The following is a 20,243-nucleotide window of genomic DNA, read 5'->3' on the forward strand; positions in this document are numbered from 1 at the left end:
GTTTCCAATTACCGCCAATAGAAAGATAAAAAGTGAAGGGAATGAAAGACACAGCAACAGTAAGACGAGAGGGGATAAGCCCTGGCTGTAAACCATAACAACGGTAAAAGAATGTCGAGCATTAGAGCAGTCACTGCAACAGAATTCCAAACGCCCAATCGCTAAACCGACCAATCAAGAGCACTGGTGGGGGTATTGTCTATCCGTAGGCGAGGTAGGAAAGAGCTGCTGGGCAAGAAGATCCTGCAAGTCCCATCCAGGGGCTCCTTCGGTCTTCCAGGTCCAGAAAATCCAACCACTCTTCATCTCGTAGGCCTCCAACTGAGCCTCAATGTAGCGACGAGTGTTCGCCTTCTCATCGGCTGACAGATCGGCGGCAGAACCAGTAGATTTGCCTGTACAGTCCCCAATCTTGGTGGTGGACTGGTAGGTGCCATCGTAGCGAGCCGCATTACCAACCCCGTTGAGATATTTGGCGCAGTCAGTCAAAGCACCGGTCCATTCGCCTACGACAACGGGCTTGTCTGAGGGGATCAGATGCTGCGTGGCGAGAGAGCATGCGGTCTTGACATGGTCATCGATACTCATCGCAAGCAAGCCGTTATCAAAGACTTGATAATGGTGTGTGTCCATGACAACATTGCTGCCTTGCATGAAACCATTCCAGGACTCCACGGGCTGAAAGCCGTCCGAAAGGAACACGTAAGTGGATGGATTGATGCGCTGGACATCGGCCAAGACGCTGTAATAGTAATTCTTCAAACCACCCTCATTTACTCCACCGGGGATATTGGGCTCGTTGAGTGCCTCGATCGCCGCCACGACGTCTGACTGGAGGTACCGCCGAGCAAGGGCATCAATTGCAGCTACGGTCTGATTGACCGTGTTCCCTTGTTGCCACTGGATGGGGCCGCGGCGCCCACTGTTGTCGAACCCGTTTTGGGAGCCAGGGGCTATATTCGTCAGTTCCACTATAATGACGCGTACGATGCATGCCCTCACTTACCCCCGTGAAGATCGATTATAACCTTAAGGTTAGAGCTTCGAGCCCAGGTGATTGCCTTGTCGAGATACTCTAGCTGACCGTCGACGTACGGCTCGCCCTCAATGGAAGCTACAGCCCAGTATCCAATGGGAATCCGGACGTGGTTTAGGCCCGCCTGGGCTATACGATCGAAGTCACTCTGCGAGATGAATGAACTCCAATGAGAAGACAGCCGGGATTTGGCTTCATCCTTGCCCAGTGTTTGAGTCAACGTCCACTCGTCCACAACACCACCCCCTGCATTGTCATAGATTGAGGGAGTGATCCAGGGCTCGGTCACAAGCCAGCCACCCAGATTGACACCGCGAACTATCTGGTTCTTATAGTCGAAGGAGGGAGCACGGTTCGCCAAGCGACTATTTGCACAGTGAGCCAGCGATCATGAGCAACAGGGGAGGGCTTAAAATATCCAGCACAACTCACACTCGTGCAGCTTGCGTACTAGCGGCCAACAGAGACAGCGCCACGAGCGCCTTCTTTGCATGTTTCACAAACATTGTGAAGCCACGGGTTCGTAAATGGATCTCAGATGATTGTAAAGCGGGGATGGAAGAATGCCGTCTGGGACAAACCTGCACTGGATGGAATGGAAGTCGCCTGGTTTAAGTAAACGATCGCAGAGAACGCAGGGTGTCAAACAACCGCAAGCAAACGAGAGGCCGTATCCAGATCTGGATACTAAAATGACCTGCAGATATTGCAATACGGACTGGTCTGTTTTCAGATGCCAACCTCAAAAGTCAGCTACAGCCTCCACCCTTGATGGCGAGCTGAGACCCACCGGAAGCAGAAGGAAGACAAAGAGCACTAGTAAGGATAGCAGTTCAAGTTGAAGGGAATGATCCACTATAGAAAAAGTGGCAGACAGATGTCTTTGTTCGTTCCTGTGTCGTTGAGAATGCACCAGCGCCGCAGTGACAGGATACGTCTAGAGCAGGGCCTGAGGAGGATTATGGATAGAGCAGTATATCGATTCCGGCCGGCCGCATGGGAATACAGGATACGTGGGCTTAGGAAATGTGAAGTCACTCTGACGGGGGTAGATTGGGGATATAAACACTGGGACCAGATGATTCAAGACTGAGGCGGACAGACGGACCCTGAAAGTCAAGATTTGCTAGATCCTCGCCCAACTATGGTTTGCTCGGAAGGATCTACCGTCCATCTGGGGAAAGAGCGTTCTGGCCGAGGTTAGTACTCGTAGTAAGTAGTCGTCCGTCCTGCTGCATCGGTGCCTCCCTGCCTCTCTGCATTGGTTGAGGGCCTTGGAGGACTGCCCGGGAAACTCTGCAGTGGTGGAACCTTTTCACCAATAACTCGCCATAGCCAAAGCAGCCTTACATCCAGGCAGGGGTCAATGCAACTCCCATGCAGGGCGCATGACCCGAGACATCATGGTCATTCACATCCCTCATGGATATTATCCCCGCACTGAGTGTGGCTGTCAATTGTCAAGGATTCTGGGGGGTAGCATCCCGGGCAACAACCATGCGGAGATCATTGTTCGATCCTGAATCCGGCGAGCACCAATGGGAATGGTTCCGAACCGGATGGTGCTGGCCGCGACGAGCACAGAGTGAGGCCGAAGAAGGAGGAATGAGGGAGTCGTATAGAACAGAAGCCCAAGGCTCACCGGATCCGGTGACCGCGTCACGTGGGGGGCGGGGGCCGCCGAGCAACAACCTCTTCGCGGAGTCGCCGAGGGCGTCACTGACTTCCTGACTGCATCTCAACCTAAGAAGTGCATTTCCCCCAATCATCCACGGGACGCGGGATGACTGGAGGAGAGAGAGATTCCTGATCGTCGCCCAGGTCTGCCAAGAAACTTTACTTTCTTCTGCCCAGGTCCCAGGCACGTCCCAGGCACGCCCCAGGAGTTCGCGTCAGGCAACCGCAAAGAATGACTAACAGCTTCTTCTTCCCTCCTCCGACCTCAGCCGCAGTGGATTCCAACGGTCGATAGTGCCACCAAGTGGACGAACACCTGAATGACCAGGTCACCAGGGGTATATCCCCCCTCATACGCTACGGCCAATCGAATCCATCTGAAATCTGTCCTTGATTTCAGGGGAACAGGTCTCCACGATCCAGTGCCCGAACTAGCGAGTCCAGAATCCATCTAGAAGCCCAACCGAGCTGGACAACACCCCCCTGTGACGAATCACAGCCTGGAGTCAACTTCACTTGTTCGGAGGAAGAACTAAAAGCGTTCTCGAGACTAGGACGCCGATCCTGTTGCGGAGAATTGCCCGGTTGACGTATGCGGCTGGGGCCAGGTCGTACCACTATGGGGAAGGTCCTGCTATAACTACGGAAGAGAACGGAGTACTAAACATCAACACTAATCACCCTGCCCCTGAGGCGCTTGGTGGCGATGAACCACCCAAATGCCGACGCTAGATCGGCCCAGAGATCCGTACGGCATCCCGTCTAGTAACCTTCTTTGGGAAATCTCGTCGCCGGCAGCTGGTTTCTATATCTCTGTATTCAGTTGGACTCCGCAACCGGAGTATAGCTGAAGTTCCGCTTGCACAAGCTGAGGGCAAGCACAAGGACCATATTGCTCAGCTTGGGGGTGCAGGGCCCATTTCCCCTTTTCATCTTCTCTCCCGCTCTCGCTTTCGATGCGCTACACTTGTTGCTTCACTTCCACTCCGTACGGCAGACTCTATATCAAGATCTACAGTCTTAACATCTCGGAACTCGGAATCTCGCGATTGAGCCCCGGAGCGCCAAACCTCCTGCGTGCCTACTGCCAACCGGTGTGGGATAGAAAGACCAAGTCAGCGGCAAATTATTATTGCCTGATGACTGTTTCAGACGTGCAGATCCTGTACGACAGCGGCGCTTTCATCCGTTGTTCTGGGAATCAATAATAAAGGAGCGGTCACCGTAGTTGTCAGTGCGCATGCGAGCAAAAGGGAATTCGCTTCGAGACCGATGCTCCTGCAATTTATGCTCGGATGCTCGTACTCTGTAGATCGGATCCGTGATCTCGCCTCAAGTGTTTTACCTGGACGGGACTGACTGGGCTGACGGCACAAGCGGTCATTGGATGGAGCCAAACAATGACAGGTGACGTTCCAGTTGAGATCGACAGTTGCTGGTCAGCAAATAGTATTCAGGGATCTTGGCTTAAGATGGGCAGTTAACGGTAGGGGCTGCCACCGCCCCCATTGTCGAACTTCGTCTTGACCTGCATCTCGGAAGATATCGAAGTCCAATGTGGTTAGCGGTCCGATAACCATATCCGGACATCAAGCCCTCCGCAGTCCGCAGGTGCATGCAAAATGCCTAAATTTCCTGGTCGGCCGAGTCGGTCAGAGGCAAACGGGCCGAATCTAATCCAATTTGGAGGTGCCCACTCCCCAACCCCCCAGGGGAATGATACCCATCAATGAGAATTGTTTGTTTGCCAGGTGCACCCATCAAACACCGGGTATCCATTCTTGAGTGGATTGGCCCATATCAAGTTATCGAACGGCACTGGACCGCAGCGGACCGGGAGTCAGTTGGGCAGGCCTCCAAGGCTCGAACGAACAAGAAATCGTCTCCGCCGTAATATTAACTTTAATGATGGCTATTATTATTATTACTTACCCACGGACTCCGACGTGAAGACCACACAGAAGCACGAGTCCTGCGGAGCTAATGATATGGCCAAGTTGTTTTCCAAAGTGGACGGCCACCACTAGTCCCGGATGGCGCGCAATAATCCACTAGTATGATTACTTCATGGAAGAAGAGATTTTTTCTCCCTGTACGGAGTACGGAGTACTGGCAGACACTACAATGGTTAGTGAACGGGACTGGAGAGGGTCCGGGTGATTGGCCAGGTTGATACTATGGCGAGTCGAGCGATTCAAGGCCAGCCAGCGAGGTAAGAGTACGGAGTAAGACAGGGGTTGTTCGACGGTTCGACCTCTATCTACCCCGTACGATCTTTCCAGATGACCTCTAACCAAGCGAGTCTCCATATGATGTGCGGCTTGAAGCAGCGGTTGTATGGTAGTGACTCAAGTGAGTAAATGTCACGGACGGGCAGTCCGGGAGTCGCGTGATCCATGGAACCACGGATGAAATCATTTGAGGTTGGCTTTTTTCCACGGTATGCCTCTATGGCCTGATGTTAGGAAGAAACCGGTTCAAGATGTCTCCTTGGAGCGCGACCAATCGGCGATGCTCTTAGTCAGCCACCACGATAGATCACATCGGAATCATGTGCCCCAGGCCGACACCTCACATTCGTGATATTAAAATTGACGAAGGGCCAATATACAATAATATAGACTTTGGTCGCAAGGAGACCTGTCGGAGTGGTCAATCAAAATGATGCATCGGCCGGCCACAGCAGTAGATAGTGCTTGCTCCCTTCAGAAGGAAAAGGGCAACGCGAGACAATACGAAGCACACCCGAGTGGGATCGACCATCGTTAGGCTCGGTCGCGCATCGGCTCCGACTCGTTCGAGTCCAGCGGAGACACTGGACTCCGTATGACGACTGATGGAGTCGTGACTTCTGAGGCCTTTTTTTTTTTTCTCGCGCCGCAGAATCCTTACAGGGGATCTCGAGATTATTTGCAGCCCTTCCGATTAGTCGTTCGTTGACTAGCGGACCCTCTCTGAGTTGTGCCATCGACCTTTTCGCTGGGCGTGTCATTCGGCAGCTCCCTTGCACTAGCATAGTCTCCTCTGGAAAGTTAATATTCTGGAGCGTGGAATTAGACGACCATCCCATCATAATTTTTTTTGGTCGTATTCTTGAAGCAATCGCTCGGCTGTCAACCCTCCTGGGCAAATCGCCCCACGGCATCCGATGTTTCATGAAGAGTCTGGCCCAACGCCTTCTCATCAGTCAGGGGATTTGACTTTCTCTCCGGCCAGCCGATTGAGAGATAGGGAGCCAGATGGCGGCTAGGACATACGAAGTAGTTGACCTGTAGGTAAGCCTGGAGGCACAATGACGACGGCCTAAGCCGGGTTAGACGCTGCATCAGACCACTTGATAGTGACGGCAGAGAACAATCATCCCGCCAAGGATCGGGATCCTCCGTGGTCGTTGCGCAGTCTGGGCTGATGTTGTTGAATGGTGATGGGGGGTCTTGCCTTTCTTAGCCTGAAACCCCGTCGTGCTTTGCCTCCCTTTTGTCCAGCGTCATGATGGATCCGCTTCCCTTCCCGCGTGGAGGTCTGGAGGAGGGTCGGAAGTCGGGGTTTCTTCGACTAGCAGGCATGCATTGGGCGTCGGATCTGATATTCATCCCAGTGTTGTGCATCTCCGCCAACCCTATATAATCGCATGATGTCTCCATCCCTCCCCAAAAGTCCCCAGTCTTCCCAGTTTTCCATCGATCCTCCTTCCTCGACCTCCCACTCTTCGATTCAACCCCAGGGGTTCGTGAATAACCAGCTGCCCCTCTCGAGCTAATCAAGCCACTTCTATCTCACCTATTCCTCGAGTATCCACCCACACGCCCTTTCGAGGCCACACATCCCCAAAATGGAATTTACTTTTGAACCCAATCGACCGATGAAGCACGTCGACCGGAAGGCCCTGTACACCCGCCTGGAGGCGCGCATCACGTACCTGCGAGACTTCTTGGACTTCAATTCCGGTACGTCCATATGCATCCCTTTTTGGCTTCCGTTACTGACCAACCGGTTGTATACAGGTGACGTCGAAGCTTTGGTGGCCGGCTCCAAGTACATTAAAGCCCTGATCCCCGCCGTCGTCAACATCGTCTATAAGAAACTCCTCGAATCCGACATCACCGCTCGTGCGTTCCACACACGGGACACTGCGGATGAAACTCCGGTGGAGGAGTTCTTCACAGAAGACAGCCCCCAGATTCAACGTCGGAAGATGTTTCTGCGGTGGTATTTGATCAAGCTGTGTTCCGATCCTTCTCAGATGGAATTCTGGCGGTACTTGAACAAAGTCGGGTAGGTATCTCCTTTCTCCTCTTGCGATTCGCATATGCAAGGCATGTGATACTGACAGCCGCAGAATGATGCACACTGCCCAGGAACGTCTGTACTCCCTCAACATCGAATACATCCATATCGGCGCTTGCCTCGGTTTCATCCAAGATATCTTCACCGAAGCCCTCATGTCACACCCCCACCTCTCTCTCCCTCGCAAGACGGCCCTGGTCCGCGCCATCAGCAAGATTATCTGGATCCAGAACGACCTCTTCGCCAAGTGGAGAATCCGAGACGGCGAGGAGTACGCGGACGAGATGTCGGAGATCATCGTGGATGAAAAAGAAGGCTATCTGGGTGAGAAGAAGATCCTGGGTGACAGCAGTGCCTCTGCCAGCTCGAGTGAGGACGACCGGTCCAGTGTCCATAGCGGCACGGTCCCGAGTTCCACCTCGGCATGTCCCTTCGCAGATTTGGCGAAACCCGCATCAGAAACCAAGATCTGGGCCGGGTCCAACTAGACCAGTCGGCTGTCGCAGCTCGACCACTCTAATTGGATGGTCATAAAACATCACGGACGGTCATACAGGTATAAGGAGCATAGCGGGCGTCAAGGAAATATGTTCCGGGGTATCTTCTTCCTTGCTGGGTTTGTCGTTTATTTTTCCAGAAGTCGTTCATCTCGGAGCACGCATGGATGGTGTTGGGGTTCAACATAGGGCGAACATTAAGATATCCGGATTTAGATATTGTGACATCACTTCTCCTGCAGTCTTCGGACCGATCTAGATATGTACTATCAAGTGTATGTATGTATGTTTCCCCTGAACCTCTCGGCATTGGGGAACTACCGTATGCCAATCAGTGTAGCGATCTCGACTGTACTGCCGTACGTGCTCTGCATGCGCACTGTCACACGCCTTTTTGTCAGCATCAGTAATCGGGTCGCGTCACCTTTTTCGCTTCCAGCCAACCCCGAGTTGAGGCATCTGCCGAGTGGAGGCGCCACGAGCCGCGTCTATCCAATGACTGGTGGGATGGCCGTTGCCGCACCCACGCTAGGGGGCCAAAAACCGACGATCATTGGACCCAGTCATTACTATGCCCCACATGCTCCTTTGGGACAAACAAACTGGTGTCTCCAATGTTTGCCGCAAGGGAAAGTGATGGTCACTGATTCTGGCGATACCCGCCCGCATCGCGATCCTCTGGATCCCGACCAGAACTTACTCGAGCTTCCTGATTATGTGCCGGACGTGAAAAGCATACGAGTCGTTGTCGCGGCATGTTGGCGACGACTATCCAGGCGGCAGGAGGAGACCTGACCGTTTCAACCGTCAAACCTTATCTCCCGGTGGGGGAGGCGCTGCAGGCGAAAAGGATGTCCGTACCGCATGGTCATGGGCCAACCACCCGTCCACCCGCCATTATGAGTGCTGAACAATACAATGCGGTTGAAGTTTGAACCGTGGCCCCCCCAACCGTGGGAGGAGTTCCAAATCCAGGGGAATTTCCCGCTGGTTGTGTACCATCGGGATGTGTCCCCCACTCAACACCCGAGTCATGATGACATTTCTGGCAACGCCGCTCAACAGAAGCTTCCGTAGTTCTGATGAGTCCTGTCACAGCATGCGGCGGGACGGCAATATCACTGACAATCGTCGGCTCCATTATGCCGGGGAAGTTCCCGAAGGTGTCCCCCTCACTTCGGTGGCTGCAGATTTGCCAGATGCACGCAGATTGGGGTCCTCGCGCTTCTCATTATTGTGGCCATTTCCCCCCCATCCACCCCCTCTTGACCCCCTCAGTTTCACCCTTTTCCTCCACCTTTCTTGAACGGGTGGCTTAACATAGGCCCCTCTCGCCTATCCTTCTCGCTCCGCCCCCTCTGATCTCCTCTCCTTTCTCCTTCTCGAATGCCATACAGACCAGATAATTCAGATATCTCATAAAGAAACATGATTGCTAAACATCCCAATGCTAATCACGCGGTCATTCCGCTACTCATCAACAATGAGTCCGTCGTGGCAGATACCATCTTCGACGTCACGAGCCCTGCGACGGGGGAGGTGCTTGACCGTTGCGCCGGAGCGACAGTCGACGATGCCAACCGTGCTGTCGCAGCCGCAAAGGCGGCCTTCCCCGGATGGAGCAGCATGAAGCCTTACGATCGCAGAGATATTCTGATCAAGGCCGCGGACATTATGCTTTCCCGAAAGGAGGAATTGATCCGATTTCAGATGGAAGAGACGAATGCGGGGCGTCCGTTTGTGGAAAAGACATTCATGATGGGAGTCACCTTCTTGAAAGATTTTGCAGCCAGAATCCCATCGATCGAGGGTGCGGTGCCGTCTGTGTCTGAGGATGGGGAGACTGCGATGATTATTAAACAGCCATATGGTGTCGTATTGGGAATCGCTCCTTGGTATTTATAGCCTGCCTCTGTAGTATCAGCCCCATAAGTGGTCTCGCTAACACCCCCTACCTGTTAGGAACGCTCCTTACATCCTCGGAACGCGCGCAGTCGCTCTACCCCTCGCCGCAGGCAATACGACCATTCTCAAGGGTTCGGAACTGGCCCCGAAGTGTTTCTGGGCCATTGGAGATATCTATCGCGAAGCCGGTCTTCCTGCGGGATGTCTGAATGTCCTCTACCACCGAACGTCCGACGCCGCGGCGGTCACCAACGCCCTCATTGCTCACCCGGCCGTGCGCAAGATCAATTTCACCGGCAGTACCACCGTGGGCTCTATCATTGCTTCTACTGCCGGCAAGTATGTGAAGCCAGTGCTCCTCGAGCTGGGAGGCAAAGCATCGGCCATTGTCCTGGACGATTCGAATCTGGAAAGGGCCGCGTTGAATTGTGCACAAGGAGCCTTTATGCATGTGGGTGCACCCGTGTTTAGACGGTCCATTTGATGAGGGTGGCCTGCTAATTTGAATTTAGTCTGGTCAAATTTGCATGTCGACGGAGCGGATTGTAGTACAACGATCTATTGCGGACAAATTTAAGCCGCTGCTGGCGGACGCGGTGGAGAAACTGTATGGCAAACATGGCCCGGCATTCGGTCTCGTGGCCCCGGCTGCAGCCAAGAAGAACAAAGAGCTGGTGGAGGATGCGCTGGCCAAAGGCGCCAACCTTGTCTATGGCGACCTCACAGCCGTCGACCTCAACAACAGTAGCATGCGACCTTTCGTCGTCGGCGATGTCGCCAAGAACATGGATATGTACTCCATGGAGTCGTTTGGCCCCACCGTATCCCTCATTGTCGTCGACAGTGACGATGACGCAGTGGCGCTGGCCAATGATACGGAGTACGGTCTTACTTCAACGGTGTTCACGGGCAATCTCTTCCGTGGACTGAAGGTGGCCAAACGGATCGAGGCCGGGTAAGTTGTGTTGCCTTCTATTCACAAGTGCGACGTGCTGACCCCTTTGCGACATGGCTAGAGCTGTACATATTAATTCCAAGACCGTGCACGACGAGCCGGTTCTCCCCCACGGTGGTTGGAAGAATAGCGGACACGGTCGCTTCGGAGGAACCTCCGGTTACGACGAGTGGCTGCAAACCAAGGCAATTACTTGGGTTGAATGAGAGGCCAGCCTGGACTATATGATCAGAGTGCAACGACCCATGGTCGGTGGTGTGTTTTCAAAGCCTCGGAACGGAGCTGTCCGCCATGGACACGAATGAGAGGTCATTTAGAATAGATGGATGTCAATAGTTCGAGGTTGGGGGGTTGTGGCTGGATTAGTGATTACGGCGAACTGCGAAGGGACTGGACCCTTGATCGGAATACCCACTCGCTGCAGGGTTTAACCGCCCAGCAATACGAGCACATTAATTTATCTGCTTTTCCCGATTCAGTTATACTTCGAAGAGCGAGATTTGTCGCTCGAGCCTTTGTCGCAATTTGAACCAGTAGAAGGACCTGGGACAGTCCTTGATGTGATTTGAATATCCATTGGTCCTCCACTGGCACACCATCCGCTGTTACCGTAAATAGATGCGCGTCTCAGAGGCTTATCCAGCGCCGGCGAAAGTAAGCCGGCGATGTGCACATCATTGGATAAGTCCAATCGGGATCATAACTGGTCACAATTGGCCACAATTTCACCGACAGTCTTGAGCAATCGTGTATCATAGGCTTTCATCGCTAGAAATATCCACACGGATGCAAGCCAGGGATCGAAGTCCGAGACATTTGAACTAGTCTCCGACGCCACTGAAAAAAGGTCCTGCATTCGCTTACACGTGGTAAGCGAATGAATTACGACGAGAATGACAGAACACGGCCTGTAGGCCAAATGCCTGGCCGGGAGGAGCGTCGCAGGCAGAGTACACAAGTCCTTCCGTTGTCTGTGTTGGGATAGGCCACATACTCCGTTGTACTTGTTCCTTGGAGGTGGCATATGACGGATCACTTTCCCTGGTACGGAGTACGAGACGAAAGCATGTTCTCATGCCTTGTTAGTGGCATTGGCAGTCGGAAGAGGATCCACTAGCCAAGTCAGGAACGAGGAATGAGCGACAGGAACCGGAGAATCTTCACCAAGGATGGGCATGGATGACTTCATCCAGACGATCTTCGCGGGAGTTCTCCGGGCACCATGGTTGTCTGTTGTTCCAACCTTCTACCCCTTGACCATTTCTAGATCAGCAGTCATGGAAAAGGAGGACGTGGGTATGTGCCTGTTGGGCTGCTCCATCGCAATTAGGCGACCATCCGATGGCACGGGGGTGGGCCTCGGGCCTGGAGTTGTAGCCTTGGAGGACACGAGAGGATTCCCACATCCGAAATCCCAATATTCGGAGTGGTAATTAAACTCGGCGCCTAGCCACTCCGGTCATTAACGCTTCGGCCTCATGGCGAACGTATGTCTCATTTGTGTCAAACCTGGACTCACCGGGTGCGCTGGAAGGCCAAGCCAATCACGCCCCGACTGGAGGGGCAATGATCCATCCGTTGGAAAATTTACATGAGTTAATTTCCCAGGTAATTAGACTGCGCCGATGCCGTTGAGGATAATATTATTCGCCGAAGACGTAATCTGGCGCAAAACGGTAGCCTAAAGCAAAGAGGAGAGGGAGAATGAAGACTTGGGAGGAGGCAGAGTGTTTGTTTGTTTTGCGACTCCTTGCGGCGACGACCAACAGCGAACAAGTCACAAGTCACAACTACTCCCTACCAACAGCTTCCTTCATCCCCTTCACTCGGCTTTTTTCCGTTCCTGACCCTGTCTGACATAAGGTTATGATTGTTTCACATGTCCCACGGCTGCGCCGGACTAGAGCTGCGACCCCCTTCTGACTCAGGTACCATTTCTGATTTCCCCGATTTCGTGGCTAGTTGCTTTTGGTACCGTTGAATTTAGTCGATCAGCTAATGAGCCTAGTAGTGCACTCTCCACGTCCATAGGGTAGATATACACTCCTCGCAGGCTTCTATGCCCCTCCAGGCTCCCACGCCCAGAGTCCAGAGCCCAAATGTCTCTCCTAAAATTACTTCTAGGCTGTTAGCGCCGACCCCCCTCATCCCTCGTATCTGCGGGCTCAAGTGCTGAGTGGCCCACGTCCCGAGGGTCTCTCGAACGTATCCCCGATGGAGGAGCGATCCAAGCGGACTAGCAACGGACTAAATGCCCGAGTAAGCCAGTCAGCTGGCTAAGGCTGGCTTGAGGTAACATCGTCGATTCTTCTTTCGAGGCAGGTCGTGGCAAGATAGGCCCCATACATTCCACCGTTCGCAAAGTTTACCAGGCACCCTTGGACTAACCATGCGATAGTAGGTCGCTAGTAGCAATCGTGAACGCTGGTTGGGAGGCCTTTCCCAATCAGCAATTAAAAGAATCCAGGGCATAATTTCCTTTGACCCACCGGAAATGAGCCGCAGATTCGGCGATATGGTGTGTGGTGACAGTCATCCCCCTCCATAGGGGGAAATTGGGGGCTGTGAATGACCTTGTCCCACGCCTGTCGCATTCATCTTATACCTACTTGAATGTCTCTCCCCCCTCTTCTTCTCTTCCTTCCTTTCCTCTCACGATCTGACGTTTTCGCCTTCGTTCCTTTCCCACGGTAGTCACTCCTTTGCACTACATAGTCACTCCTTGATTCAAACCTTCCAATACCCTACTGTCGCTCTTTATTTTACCCAAGACACGAAAAACCAGTTCAAAATGCGTTTCTTCACCACTGCTATCGTCTCCGCCCTTGCGGCTTTGGCTACTGCCTACACTACTCCGGACTACTCCGAGGACCCCTCTGGCAATGCCATCTACACCCCCAGCCTGGACGAGCTGGTTACTGCTGGCTCTCCCTTCGAAATCACCTGGGACCCCACCACCACTGGTCAGGTGTCTCTGGTCCTTCTGCGTGGTCCCAGCACCAACTGCGTACCCATCCAGACCATTGTCGAGGACATTGACAACACTGGAAAATACTCCTGGACCCCCAGCACCTCTCTTGAGCCCGACACCAGCCGCTACGGTATCCTTCTCGTTGTTGAGGGCACTGGCCAGTACCAGTACTCCACTCAGTTCGGCATCTCGAACCCTTACTACTCCTCTTCTTCCTCTGTTGCCGCTGCTACTACCACCACTGCTGCCGTGAGCACCGCTTCTGCTGCCACCCAGGTTGTGGTCACCGAGGCCACCACCACCAGCATCGCCCCCGAGACTGTGACCGCCAGCGTCAAGACCACTGTCACCTCCGTCCCCGTGATCGGTGGCGGCAAGCCTACCAGCCTCGTTGTTGCTCCCTCATCTGCCAGCGTCATCCCCAGCTCTGCTGTTGCCTCTGGCACCCCCGCTGCCAGCAGCTCCTCCATTGCCCCTCTGTACACCGGTGCTGCTGACCGCAACGCCATCAGCTTCGGTGCCGTCGCCGCCGGTGTCGTTGCCGTTCTTGCTTTCTAAACGCGCAGCCATCGGGCGCATCGTGAAGGAGGTTGTATCTAGCTGAACCGTTGTTTGTATGTACAAGAATGCGGATGTTTGCAGCGATTTGATTCATGATAGTACCAGTATACCCATAATTAATGATAGGCTCATTCAGCCCAACCTATTCCATCCTACATAGTGCACACCCCGTAGTATTCAGTACATACTAAAGTTCCACCAACATACCAGCCCTGCGATGATCTGATCCGATCTTCCACTAACGTTTCACCTAAATGGGGCCGATCATATCATATCAGTCAATGATATCCCGAATATTTTCCAACATCAACCAACATTCTTCCCCCACCACCCTCCGTCACATTACACATGATGCCTAGTGGTTACCAACGGTGTACACTGTGCCAAAAACTAGGATCTCATCCACCATACGAAGTACGGAGTACTCCGTACCCGGACCCCAAACACAGCCTACCACACACCAGTAATTCCCCTCCTTCCAACATCTCCAAAAATTTCCAAGGAGTACTAGTGATCATCGCTAGAAAATCCAAATCACTTTTCCATACTACATACATCCCTACAGTATACTCCGTATTAAACAGAAACTCAATCTTCTACACCCGCATCCCCAAGTCCTACCACAGTACTCCATACTCCGTACTCTGTATGTAAGAAAATCACGTGACTGATAAGCCTAATCCCCTCCCCCGGCAACAGCGCAACGCCGCGCCGCGATAAGCAATTTTCTTTTCTCCGACCGACCGCAACTCCACCCCAGAGCAGATCACAACAGCTACGCATTTCGCATCGCTGCAGGCAGCATTCTATTCCTTCACTACCCACCATCCACTCCAAGAAAAGAAAAGGAAAAGAAGGATAACTAAACTGGGGGAAAATGGTCCAAGGATCCCTGAAGAAGAAGTCCGCGAGTGCTGGGCCGAAGAGGTACGTTCCACCTACTACCCTATCCCTTCATTATTTATGTTGGGGAAAGGGGATGCGAAGGAGGATGAGGAGAGAATGAGAACAAGGATCCCTAAACGAGACAAAAGGGAAGACATGAAACACAAGCTAACTCATCTATTATGTTATGTGGTGGTATAGGCCCACGGCCCTCGGTCCCAAGCCCGGTCCGAGACAAATTGCGCCCAAGAAGGCCAAGTTGATTAAGCAGCAGAAGTTGACTAAGGTATATATCTCTCTCTTTCTTTCGTTATATTAGGTGGTGGGTTCTGTGGGGAGGGGTTTATACCTGGGGGGTGTAGAGGCTAACATCTGGAATAGAAACTCACGGCGGGTTTGACGGCTAGGACGGAGAAGAATCTTGCGGAAAAGGCGGGACATTTGGAATTGTTGGCGGGAGGAAAGAAGGATAAGAAGGCGGCGAGTAATAAGGCCAAGGCAGCAAAATAGGGGTTTGATGTTGTCGTTAATTGGGGTTCGGGGTTGGGTTCGGTTAGGTTGATTTTGACTATTCTCATCTCGCTCAGGTATATACAGTGATATGATTAATGAACATACGATACCCTCTATGTTAACTAAGTAGGGATGCTCAACCGAAATCACTATGTACGAGAAAACCATATACAAATCTATATATCCAAGAAAAGAAACACGATCATCACTCATAAACGCAAGATAGGACAAAGTCGCTTCAAAGGGTATCTCAAACTCAGTATCATTCAATCCGCCGTCTTTTGGTGTTTTCGCTTTTCGTTCAGATCTTCGCCACACACGTCGGTGCACCGGATTGCTCGACCAGCTCCTGGCCGCGATCGATCCATTGCCGGAATCCATCGTCGGTCGGGTCGACGGGGAAGTCGTCCCACACGGGATTCTCCGCATCGGCATACGTCGACCAGATGCCTTTCGGGACATCCGCCGCGCACCACGAAGGCAGTTTCGCCAGGACGCAGGTGTAGTAAACGTAAAGGATCCGGCAGAGGAGGTCGACTCGATCAACGTAGTGCTGCTTGCTGGGGTCGGGTTCGCGCCCGCCGTCGCCCAGACGCCGCCACCAGGAAACCCGCCAGCGAAGGGTCAGCAGGATATTGCCAAGCTCGTTCAGGAAACGCAGGTGAGCGTCCTGAGAGATCTGCTTCCACTTGATGTTGTAGAAGTCGCGTTCCAGCTTGCGGAATCCTTCCACCTCGAGCATACGGCAGATGATACGGGATAACTGTGCCGCCAGGAGAATCTCGCGTCGGTCCTCGGGGTTGTTGATGTCCATAGGCTTTTCCTGGCCTCCGGACTGTAGAGGCACAAAGCTGTAGCTTGCACGGCTAGGCATGTTGTTCCATCGCGAAAGCAGAGACTGGACAGGTTAGTGATTGATTCGATGAGCGCAAGCACGTCACTTACATAGACGTTGTTCATCGGATCGCAGTCTTTCACGCAGGTAAGCCAGTTCTTCGACTTGTCCTTCGACTCGACGATGCGCCGGTCAATGAACTCGAGGAAGTTGGACTTGGAGTTGCCATTGTACTCGCTCAGGCCCCGCAGGAACTTGTAGGTTTCCCCAAGGTCCAAGACATAGAGCGACCCCCAGGACTGCTTGGCACGGATGTTGAATCGTCCTTGCCGCTCACCGAGGAACGAGATCAGATCATTGAGTTCAAACTCGAAAGGAATGTCCATCCGGACACGCCTGGATCCATCGAGGGTAGGATGGTTGATGGCTCGTTGAGCTGGACAGGTTAGCAACGCGAGCCGCAGCAGCAGTGGCAGATCAACATACAAACATAATTGCACGTCCCGTATTCGACAATGTTCGCAAAGCAGGCGCGTGCGCAAGGCTGTTCATGGAGTGTCGGACGGCAAGCATCGCACGGGGCGTTGCCATCACACTGGCGACCTGTTAGCCCAGAACACAGATTCTAGACGCCTGGTACAAACCTTTCTCTTGTTCAAACGACACTGAACACAGGTGTCCTTGTTCTTCCTTCGTAATCCGGCGTTCGCCCTACCGACCATGGTCAAGGGCCCCTTGCGGCGTGCTCCACGGGGTGGAGAGATGAAATCAGCAGAAGCGATAGATCCTCCTTGGCCGTCCTCCTGCACAATCTGCAGAGGCTTGGGCAGGTTCTGGTCCAGATGGACACTGGAATTGCGCTGTTTGCGCTTCCTGACCGTAGCCACGGACTGCAGCGCAAGGGCCTGTGGTCGAGCCGGTGCCCTCTGCGCGGATGATGAGGCTCTGGGCCGCGTAGAGACCGGAACAAAGTAAGCTTCTGACGGATCCTCGCTGACCATGAAGGCGGTGGCATTCTGGAGGGGCTGCGACGTTTCGGAAGGAGAGCTGTCTTTCTGGGTATTCCTCCACAGTCCATCGTCTTCGAGTTGGCGTTCGGCAAATGCGGGAATCTCGTCGGTGGTCGCGGGGTACGAGTCGTAGACCCCGGGGAAGTCCCCAGAAACGGACGAACTCTCGGATTTGTACTGCGAGCCGTCTAGGTTTTGTCTCTCCTCTTTGAAGAACGCTGCATCTGGGGGAATAGACAAGGACCCGGGAGAGGTCATATTAGAGGGTAGTTGAGACTCCAGGCCCTCGAGCCAGCGAGAATCCAGGGACCGAATCGACCCCTGGTAGTCTCGGATATGGCCGACACGTTTGCCCGTCGATTGTGGGCCCATGGAAAGCGATACGGGGGTGGGATTCGACAGGTGTTCGGCGGTCGCGCTGGCAGCCGGTGCCGTCCAGGATTCCGCGGGCGAGAATGGAAAGGCCTGAGGAAGATTCTGGAAGGAGAGGAACTGGTCCGAGGGAACATCGGGCAGACCCGGACCCTGCGACAGGTCTCCAGCATCCTCAACGATCACAGTGTTGGTGGCGGCCGGCTCCTTGGCGTAAGGGTAAAGGAGGGGAGCATCCATAGGAAGGCCCGCCGTCATGGCGTTGAACAGTTGAAAGGGCGGCCATGACTCATCCAGGTGGAAGTTATCGTCGGCGGAAGAAGGCAAGGTCCTCGGGCTGATGGTGCCACTCACGGTGCCTTCGATGGGGCCATCGTTGATGCTGAACTTTCCGGGCGAAGTGGCGGCTTGTTTGCTACACGGAGGGGCAGCTGTCAGCAGGCAGCTCCAGGGTTAAGGGAGGGGAAAAGTCCGCACCTGCTGTCACTACCTCGATAGTCGCCCGGTTGTCCGACCACAGGGACGGCGGAGGGGTCCCGCGACAGAGGCCCGTTGAGGGTATTCAGATCCACGATATCCGCCGCATCGCCCTGGCTCGAGTCCTGGCTCGCATCCCACTCTAGCGGTTGTTCGTAGCCCGTATGGTGTTCCCACGAAGATATGGGGAACGGATCTGATTGCCAATTATCGAGAATTTTGGGGTCAATGCCCGCAGCCGTACCAGTACTCCCGCAGTCCATACAGGGGAGCGAGAGAGGGGGTGGTGATGTAAGACCTCGAGAAGCTGGCAAGGTCTTTAGCGCGTTCCTGATTCTGTTGGGAACCGGAGGAGCGGTGGGTGGGTTGGGTTCGGGGAGAGTCGGAGTGGTGTGGGGGGGGAGGGGACAACTCGCGGGGGAGGAAGGTCGCTAGATATAGGGCCAGTCGAGGGTGATGATAATGGTGATGATGCTGACAAGGCGATGAGCGAGCGATCGAAGGGAAAGAGAGAGAAGAAGGCTGATCGGAGATGGTGAAGCGAGCAGAAAATCGGCGGCCGTGGCTGACTGACTTGGACCGACTGGGTTGGTTCTGTTTGGGTTCCCCACCTCCCATTTGGCGACGATCGGCCTCCGAGGCACTCTTGCATTCTTGCATTATTATTAACCTTGATCACTTCTGCACAGACCAGGCCCTTCCATCACGCACGAGCTGGCATCATCCCGTCCACCTCTGATAGCAGGTGCCCGGATGACTCGCTCGTCGCATATTAATCTTAATCTATCGTGCAGCTGGCCCGGCCAGAGGTGAGGGGAACATGCAGCATCCAGCGCCGTCTTGCTCTATCGGTGGTATCAAACCGGGTTGATCCTCAGGGGTCCCCTTCACCAGCAGCCGTCCAAAGAGGGGTCACCTGTGGATCGTCCCTGGCGCTTGAAACTACTGCACCTACAAGGCTACAAGAAGCCCTAGATAGGAGCCAGGAGGAGGTTGACGACGACGACGACTGCCACTACAACCATCACCACTTGCAAACCGCCCCAGCCTAGTTGTGAGCGATAGCGTCTTCTGCCAACATGACAGTCGCGGATTACGCGAGAAAATCATCTCATTGACACCGACTACGGGGGGCAGTCCTCCGCGATGGATCACGGTGCCGGTGGTCGCGGCTTCCACGGAGTAACCACAACGCTATCACGCAGCGTGGATGTCGCAGACCCGCCGGGAGGAATGATTGGCAACTTGGCGCCGGTGGGATTGGACCGTGGTTGCTTTTCTGCTTGGAACAAGGCGCTGCTGGGCAATCAGCGTGTACGGTGGGCGGCCAAGCACTCATAGTCTGGATTCTTATTCTAGAAGGCATCGTGGATGGTCGAGGCCTCGCATATAAAATTCATAGTGGCCCCATCAGGGTCTGAAAAAGAAAATTCAAAATTGACAATAATAGGGCACGGGACCTTGGGAGCCTACAGTAGCCGCACACACCCGTCTGAACACTTTCTGTTGGAGGATGCTCAGAGGGAATCTGACGGTTGGCCGCGCACGCCAGGACCATTTGGCCCGAGCAGATGATACTATCCTCACGCCTGTCCTTTGTAGATAAGCTGGCTCGGACCAAGGTGTCTTAAATCCCCTACCTGGGAAGTATGCAGACACACTAGGGGTCTTCAGCGCTTCAGTCGTGCAGAGTGCATCGCATCCCTTGGTCAACTGATTGGCGCCTGCATTCTCCCTATCGGATTTGCCTGGACCTTAATGTACCTAATCTGGGATATCTGAGGAGATCGTTGCACCGAACGTGCCGCTGATTCTGATTCTTTTGTGCGGGCCGGCGGGTTCTGATGCTACGGGGTAGATTTCATCACTCTCCATCCTTTCCTACCAGGCTATGACTAGATACTCCGTATCCCAGTGAACATGGTATGTGTGCTCCGTGCTAGTGACTTCATGTCTTCTGCACATGTTCTTCAGATCTTCGGACGACTTCAATCTATTATCTAAACAATTACCCGGCCAGCCCGACTCGCTCAGCTGACCGGAGATTTCCCTTGAAATCCTCCATTTGTGGATGGTCCGATTCTTCCCCACGAGTCCAACTCGTCTTCAGGGCTTCTTCACCGCAGCCTCTTTTCGGCGGGCCTCGGTCACCCTCCGTCCCGTCCCGTCCCGGACGGTAATTTTACCACCGTCATACACCTACTGGGCGGGTATTATCCGTATCATACCCGTCTGGTTTCCGTCAGAACGGCGGCTCGCGAC

The 20,243-nt window shown here is 53.7% G+C and overlaps 8 protein-coding genes across 8 annotated transcripts; 5 read left to right on the top strand and 3 right to left on the bottom strand.

Moving 5' to 3' along the window:
* Positions 1–4: 4 nt before the first annotated feature.
* exg1 (glucan 1,3-beta-glucosidase) lies at positions 5–1,679 on the bottom strand. Its single transcript, XM_025713731.1, has 3 exons — positions 1,469–1,679; positions 1,007–1,401; positions 5–953 (listed from the first exon to the last, which is right to left on the bottom strand). The coding sequence occupies exons 1-3, from the start codon at positions 1,540–1,542 to the stop codon at positions 175–177; spliced, it is 1,248 nt and encodes a 415-aa protein (XP_025573397.1). The 5' UTR covers positions 1,543–1,679; the 3' UTR covers positions 5–174.
* A 3,309-nt stretch (positions 1,680–4,988) lies between these two features.
* Positions 4,989–6,027, bottom strand: BO80DRAFT_144273 (uncharacterized protein). Its single transcript, XM_025713728.1, has one exon. The coding sequence runs from the start codon at positions 5,895–5,897 to the stop codon at positions 5,370–5,372; it is 528 nt and encodes a 175-aa protein (XP_025573398.1). The 5' UTR covers positions 5,898–6,027; the 3' UTR covers positions 4,989–5,369.
* Positions 6,028–6,451: 424 nt separating this feature from the next.
* BO80DRAFT_144275 (protoglobin family protein) lies at positions 6,452–7,623 on the top strand. The gene is made up of 3 exons (XM_025713729.1): positions 6,452–6,660; positions 6,718–6,988; positions 7,053–7,623. The coding sequence occupies exons 1-3, from the start codon at positions 6,546–6,548 to the stop codon at positions 7,486–7,488; spliced, it is 822 nt and encodes a 273-aa protein (XP_025573399.1). The 5' UTR covers positions 6,452–6,545; the 3' UTR covers positions 7,489–7,623.
* BO80DRAFT_144247 (uncharacterized protein) lies at positions 7,529–8,329 on the top strand. The gene has a single exon (XM_025713726.1). The coding sequence runs from the start codon at positions 7,759–7,761 to the stop codon at positions 8,290–8,292; it is 534 nt and encodes a 177-aa protein (XP_025573400.1). The 5' UTR covers positions 7,529–7,758; the 3' UTR covers positions 8,293–8,329.
* Positions 8,330–8,782: 453 nt separating this feature from the next.
* Positions 8,783–10,809, top strand: BO80DRAFT_144249 (aldehyde dehydrogenase). Its single transcript, XM_025713727.1, has 4 exons — positions 8,783–9,392; positions 9,460–9,853; positions 9,915–10,357; positions 10,419–10,809. The coding sequence occupies exons 1-4, from the start codon at positions 8,926–8,928 to the stop codon at positions 10,561–10,563; spliced, it is 1,449 nt and encodes a 482-aa protein (XP_025573401.1). The 5' UTR covers positions 8,783–8,925; the 3' UTR covers positions 10,564–10,809.
* Positions 10,810–12,753: 1,944 nt separating this feature from the next.
* BO80DRAFT_426888 (GPI anchored serine-threonine rich protein) lies at positions 12,754–13,978 on the top strand. Its single transcript, XM_025719880.1, has one exon. It carries the CDS (start codon positions 13,149–13,151, stop codon positions 13,884–13,886), a length of 738 nt encoding a protein of 245 aa, XP_025573402.1. The 5' UTR covers positions 12,754–13,148; the 3' UTR covers positions 13,887–13,978.
* Positions 13,979–14,615: 637 nt separating this feature from the next.
* BO80DRAFT_426889 (DUF2462 domain-containing protein) lies at positions 14,616–15,435 on the top strand. The gene is made up of 3 exons (XM_025719881.1): positions 14,616–14,816; positions 14,976–15,060; positions 15,156–15,435. Exons 1-3 carry the CDS (start codon positions 14,767–14,769, stop codon positions 15,282–15,284), a joined length of 264 nt encoding a protein of 87 aa, XP_025573403.1. The 5' UTR covers positions 14,616–14,766; the 3' UTR covers positions 15,285–15,435.
* BO80DRAFT_426890 (uncharacterized protein) lies at positions 15,246–18,583 on the bottom strand. Its single transcript, XM_025719882.1, has 5 exons — positions 17,982–18,583; positions 16,767–17,919; positions 16,609–16,717; positions 16,233–16,558; positions 15,246–16,185 (listed from the first exon to the last, which is right to left on the bottom strand). The coding sequence occupies exons 1-5, from the start codon at positions 18,242–18,244 to the stop codon at positions 15,589–15,591; spliced, it is 2,448 nt and encodes an 815-aa protein (XP_025573404.1). The 5' UTR covers positions 18,245–18,583; the 3' UTR covers positions 15,246–15,588.
* Positions 18,584–20,243: the final 1,660 nt, after the last annotated feature.

Source organism: Aspergillus ibericus, assembly GCF_003184845.1.
Source record: "Aspergillus ibericus CBS 121593 unplaced genomic scaffold BO80scaffold_31, whole genome shotgun sequence".
In the NCBI taxonomy this organism is placed as follows: Eukaryota; Fungi; Ascomycota; class Eurotiomycetes; order Eurotiales; family Aspergillaceae; genus Aspergillus; species Aspergillus ibericus.

Bases quoted from the DNA above. Each gene is read 5' to 3' on its own strand.
- exg1 (XM_025713731.1), bottom strand. From the start codon at position 1,542: ATGTTTGTGAAACATGCAAAGAAGGCGCTCGTGGCGCTGTCTCTGTTG. The intron at 1,402-1,468 runs GTGAGTTGTGCT...CTGTGCAAATAG, and splicing joins AGTACGCAAGCTGCACGAGT to TCGCTTGGCGAACCGTGCTC. The intron at 954-1,006 runs GTAAGTGAGGGC...TGACGAATATAG, and splicing joins TATAATCGATCTTCACGGGG to CCCCTGGCTCCCAAAACGGG.
- BO80DRAFT_426888 (XM_025719880.1), top strand. From the start codon at position 13,149: ATGCGTTTCTTCACCACTGCTATCGTCTCCGCCCTTGCGGCTTTGGCT.
- BO80DRAFT_144275 (XM_025713729.1), top strand. From the start codon at position 6,546: ATGGAATTTACTTTTGAACCCAATCGACCGATGAAGCACGTCGACCGG. The intron at 6,661-6,717 runs GTACGTCCATAT...GGTTGTATACAG, and splicing joins CTTCTTGGACTTCAATTCCG to GTGACGTCGAAGCTTTGGTG. The intron at 6,989-7,052 runs GTAGGTATCTCC...TGACAGCCGCAG, and splicing joins CGGTACTTGAACAAAGTCGG to AATGATGCACACTGCCCAGG.
- BO80DRAFT_426890 (XM_025719882.1), bottom strand. From the start codon at position 18,244: ATGGACTGCGGGAGTACTGGTACGGCTGCGGGCATTGACCCCAAAATT. The intron at 16,718-16,766 runs GTTTGTACCAGG...ACAGGTCGCCAG, and splicing joins GTCGTTTGAACAAGAGAAAG to TGTGATGGCAACGCCCCGTG. The intron at 16,186-16,232 runs GTAAGTGACGTG...TAACCTGTCCAG, and splicing joins ATCCGATGAACAACGTCTAT to TCTCTGCTTTCGCGATGGAA.
- BO80DRAFT_144247 (XM_025713726.1), top strand. From the start codon at position 7,759: ATGTACTATCAAGTGTATGTATGTATGTTTCCCCTGAACCTCTCGGCA.
- BO80DRAFT_426889 (XM_025719881.1), top strand. From the start codon at position 14,767: ATGGTCCAAGGATCCCTGAAGAAGAAGTCCGCGAGTGCTGGGCCGAAG. The intron at 14,817-14,975 runs GTACGTTCCACC...GTGGTGGTATAG, and splicing joins GCGAGTGCTGGGCCGAAGAG to GCCCACGGCCCTCGGTCCCA. The intron at 15,061-15,155 runs GTATATATCTCT...CATCTGGAATAG, and splicing joins AGCAGCAGAAGTTGACTAAG to AAACTCACGGCGGGTTTGAC.
- BO80DRAFT_144273 (XM_025713728.1), bottom strand. From the start codon at position 5,897: ATGAGAAGGCGTTGGGCCAGACTCTTCATGAAACATCGGATGCCGTGG.
- BO80DRAFT_144249 (XM_025713727.1), top strand. From the start codon at position 8,926: ATGATTGCTAAACATCCCAATGCTAATCACGCGGTCATTCCGCTACTC. The intron at 9,393-9,459 runs GTATTTATAGCC...CCTACCTGTTAG, and splicing joins GTATTGGGAATCGCTCCTTG to GAACGCTCCTTACATCCTCG. The intron at 10,358-10,418 runs GTAAGTTGTGTT...CGACATGGCTAG, and splicing joins GCCAAACGGATCGAGGCCGG to AGCTGTACATATTAATTCCA.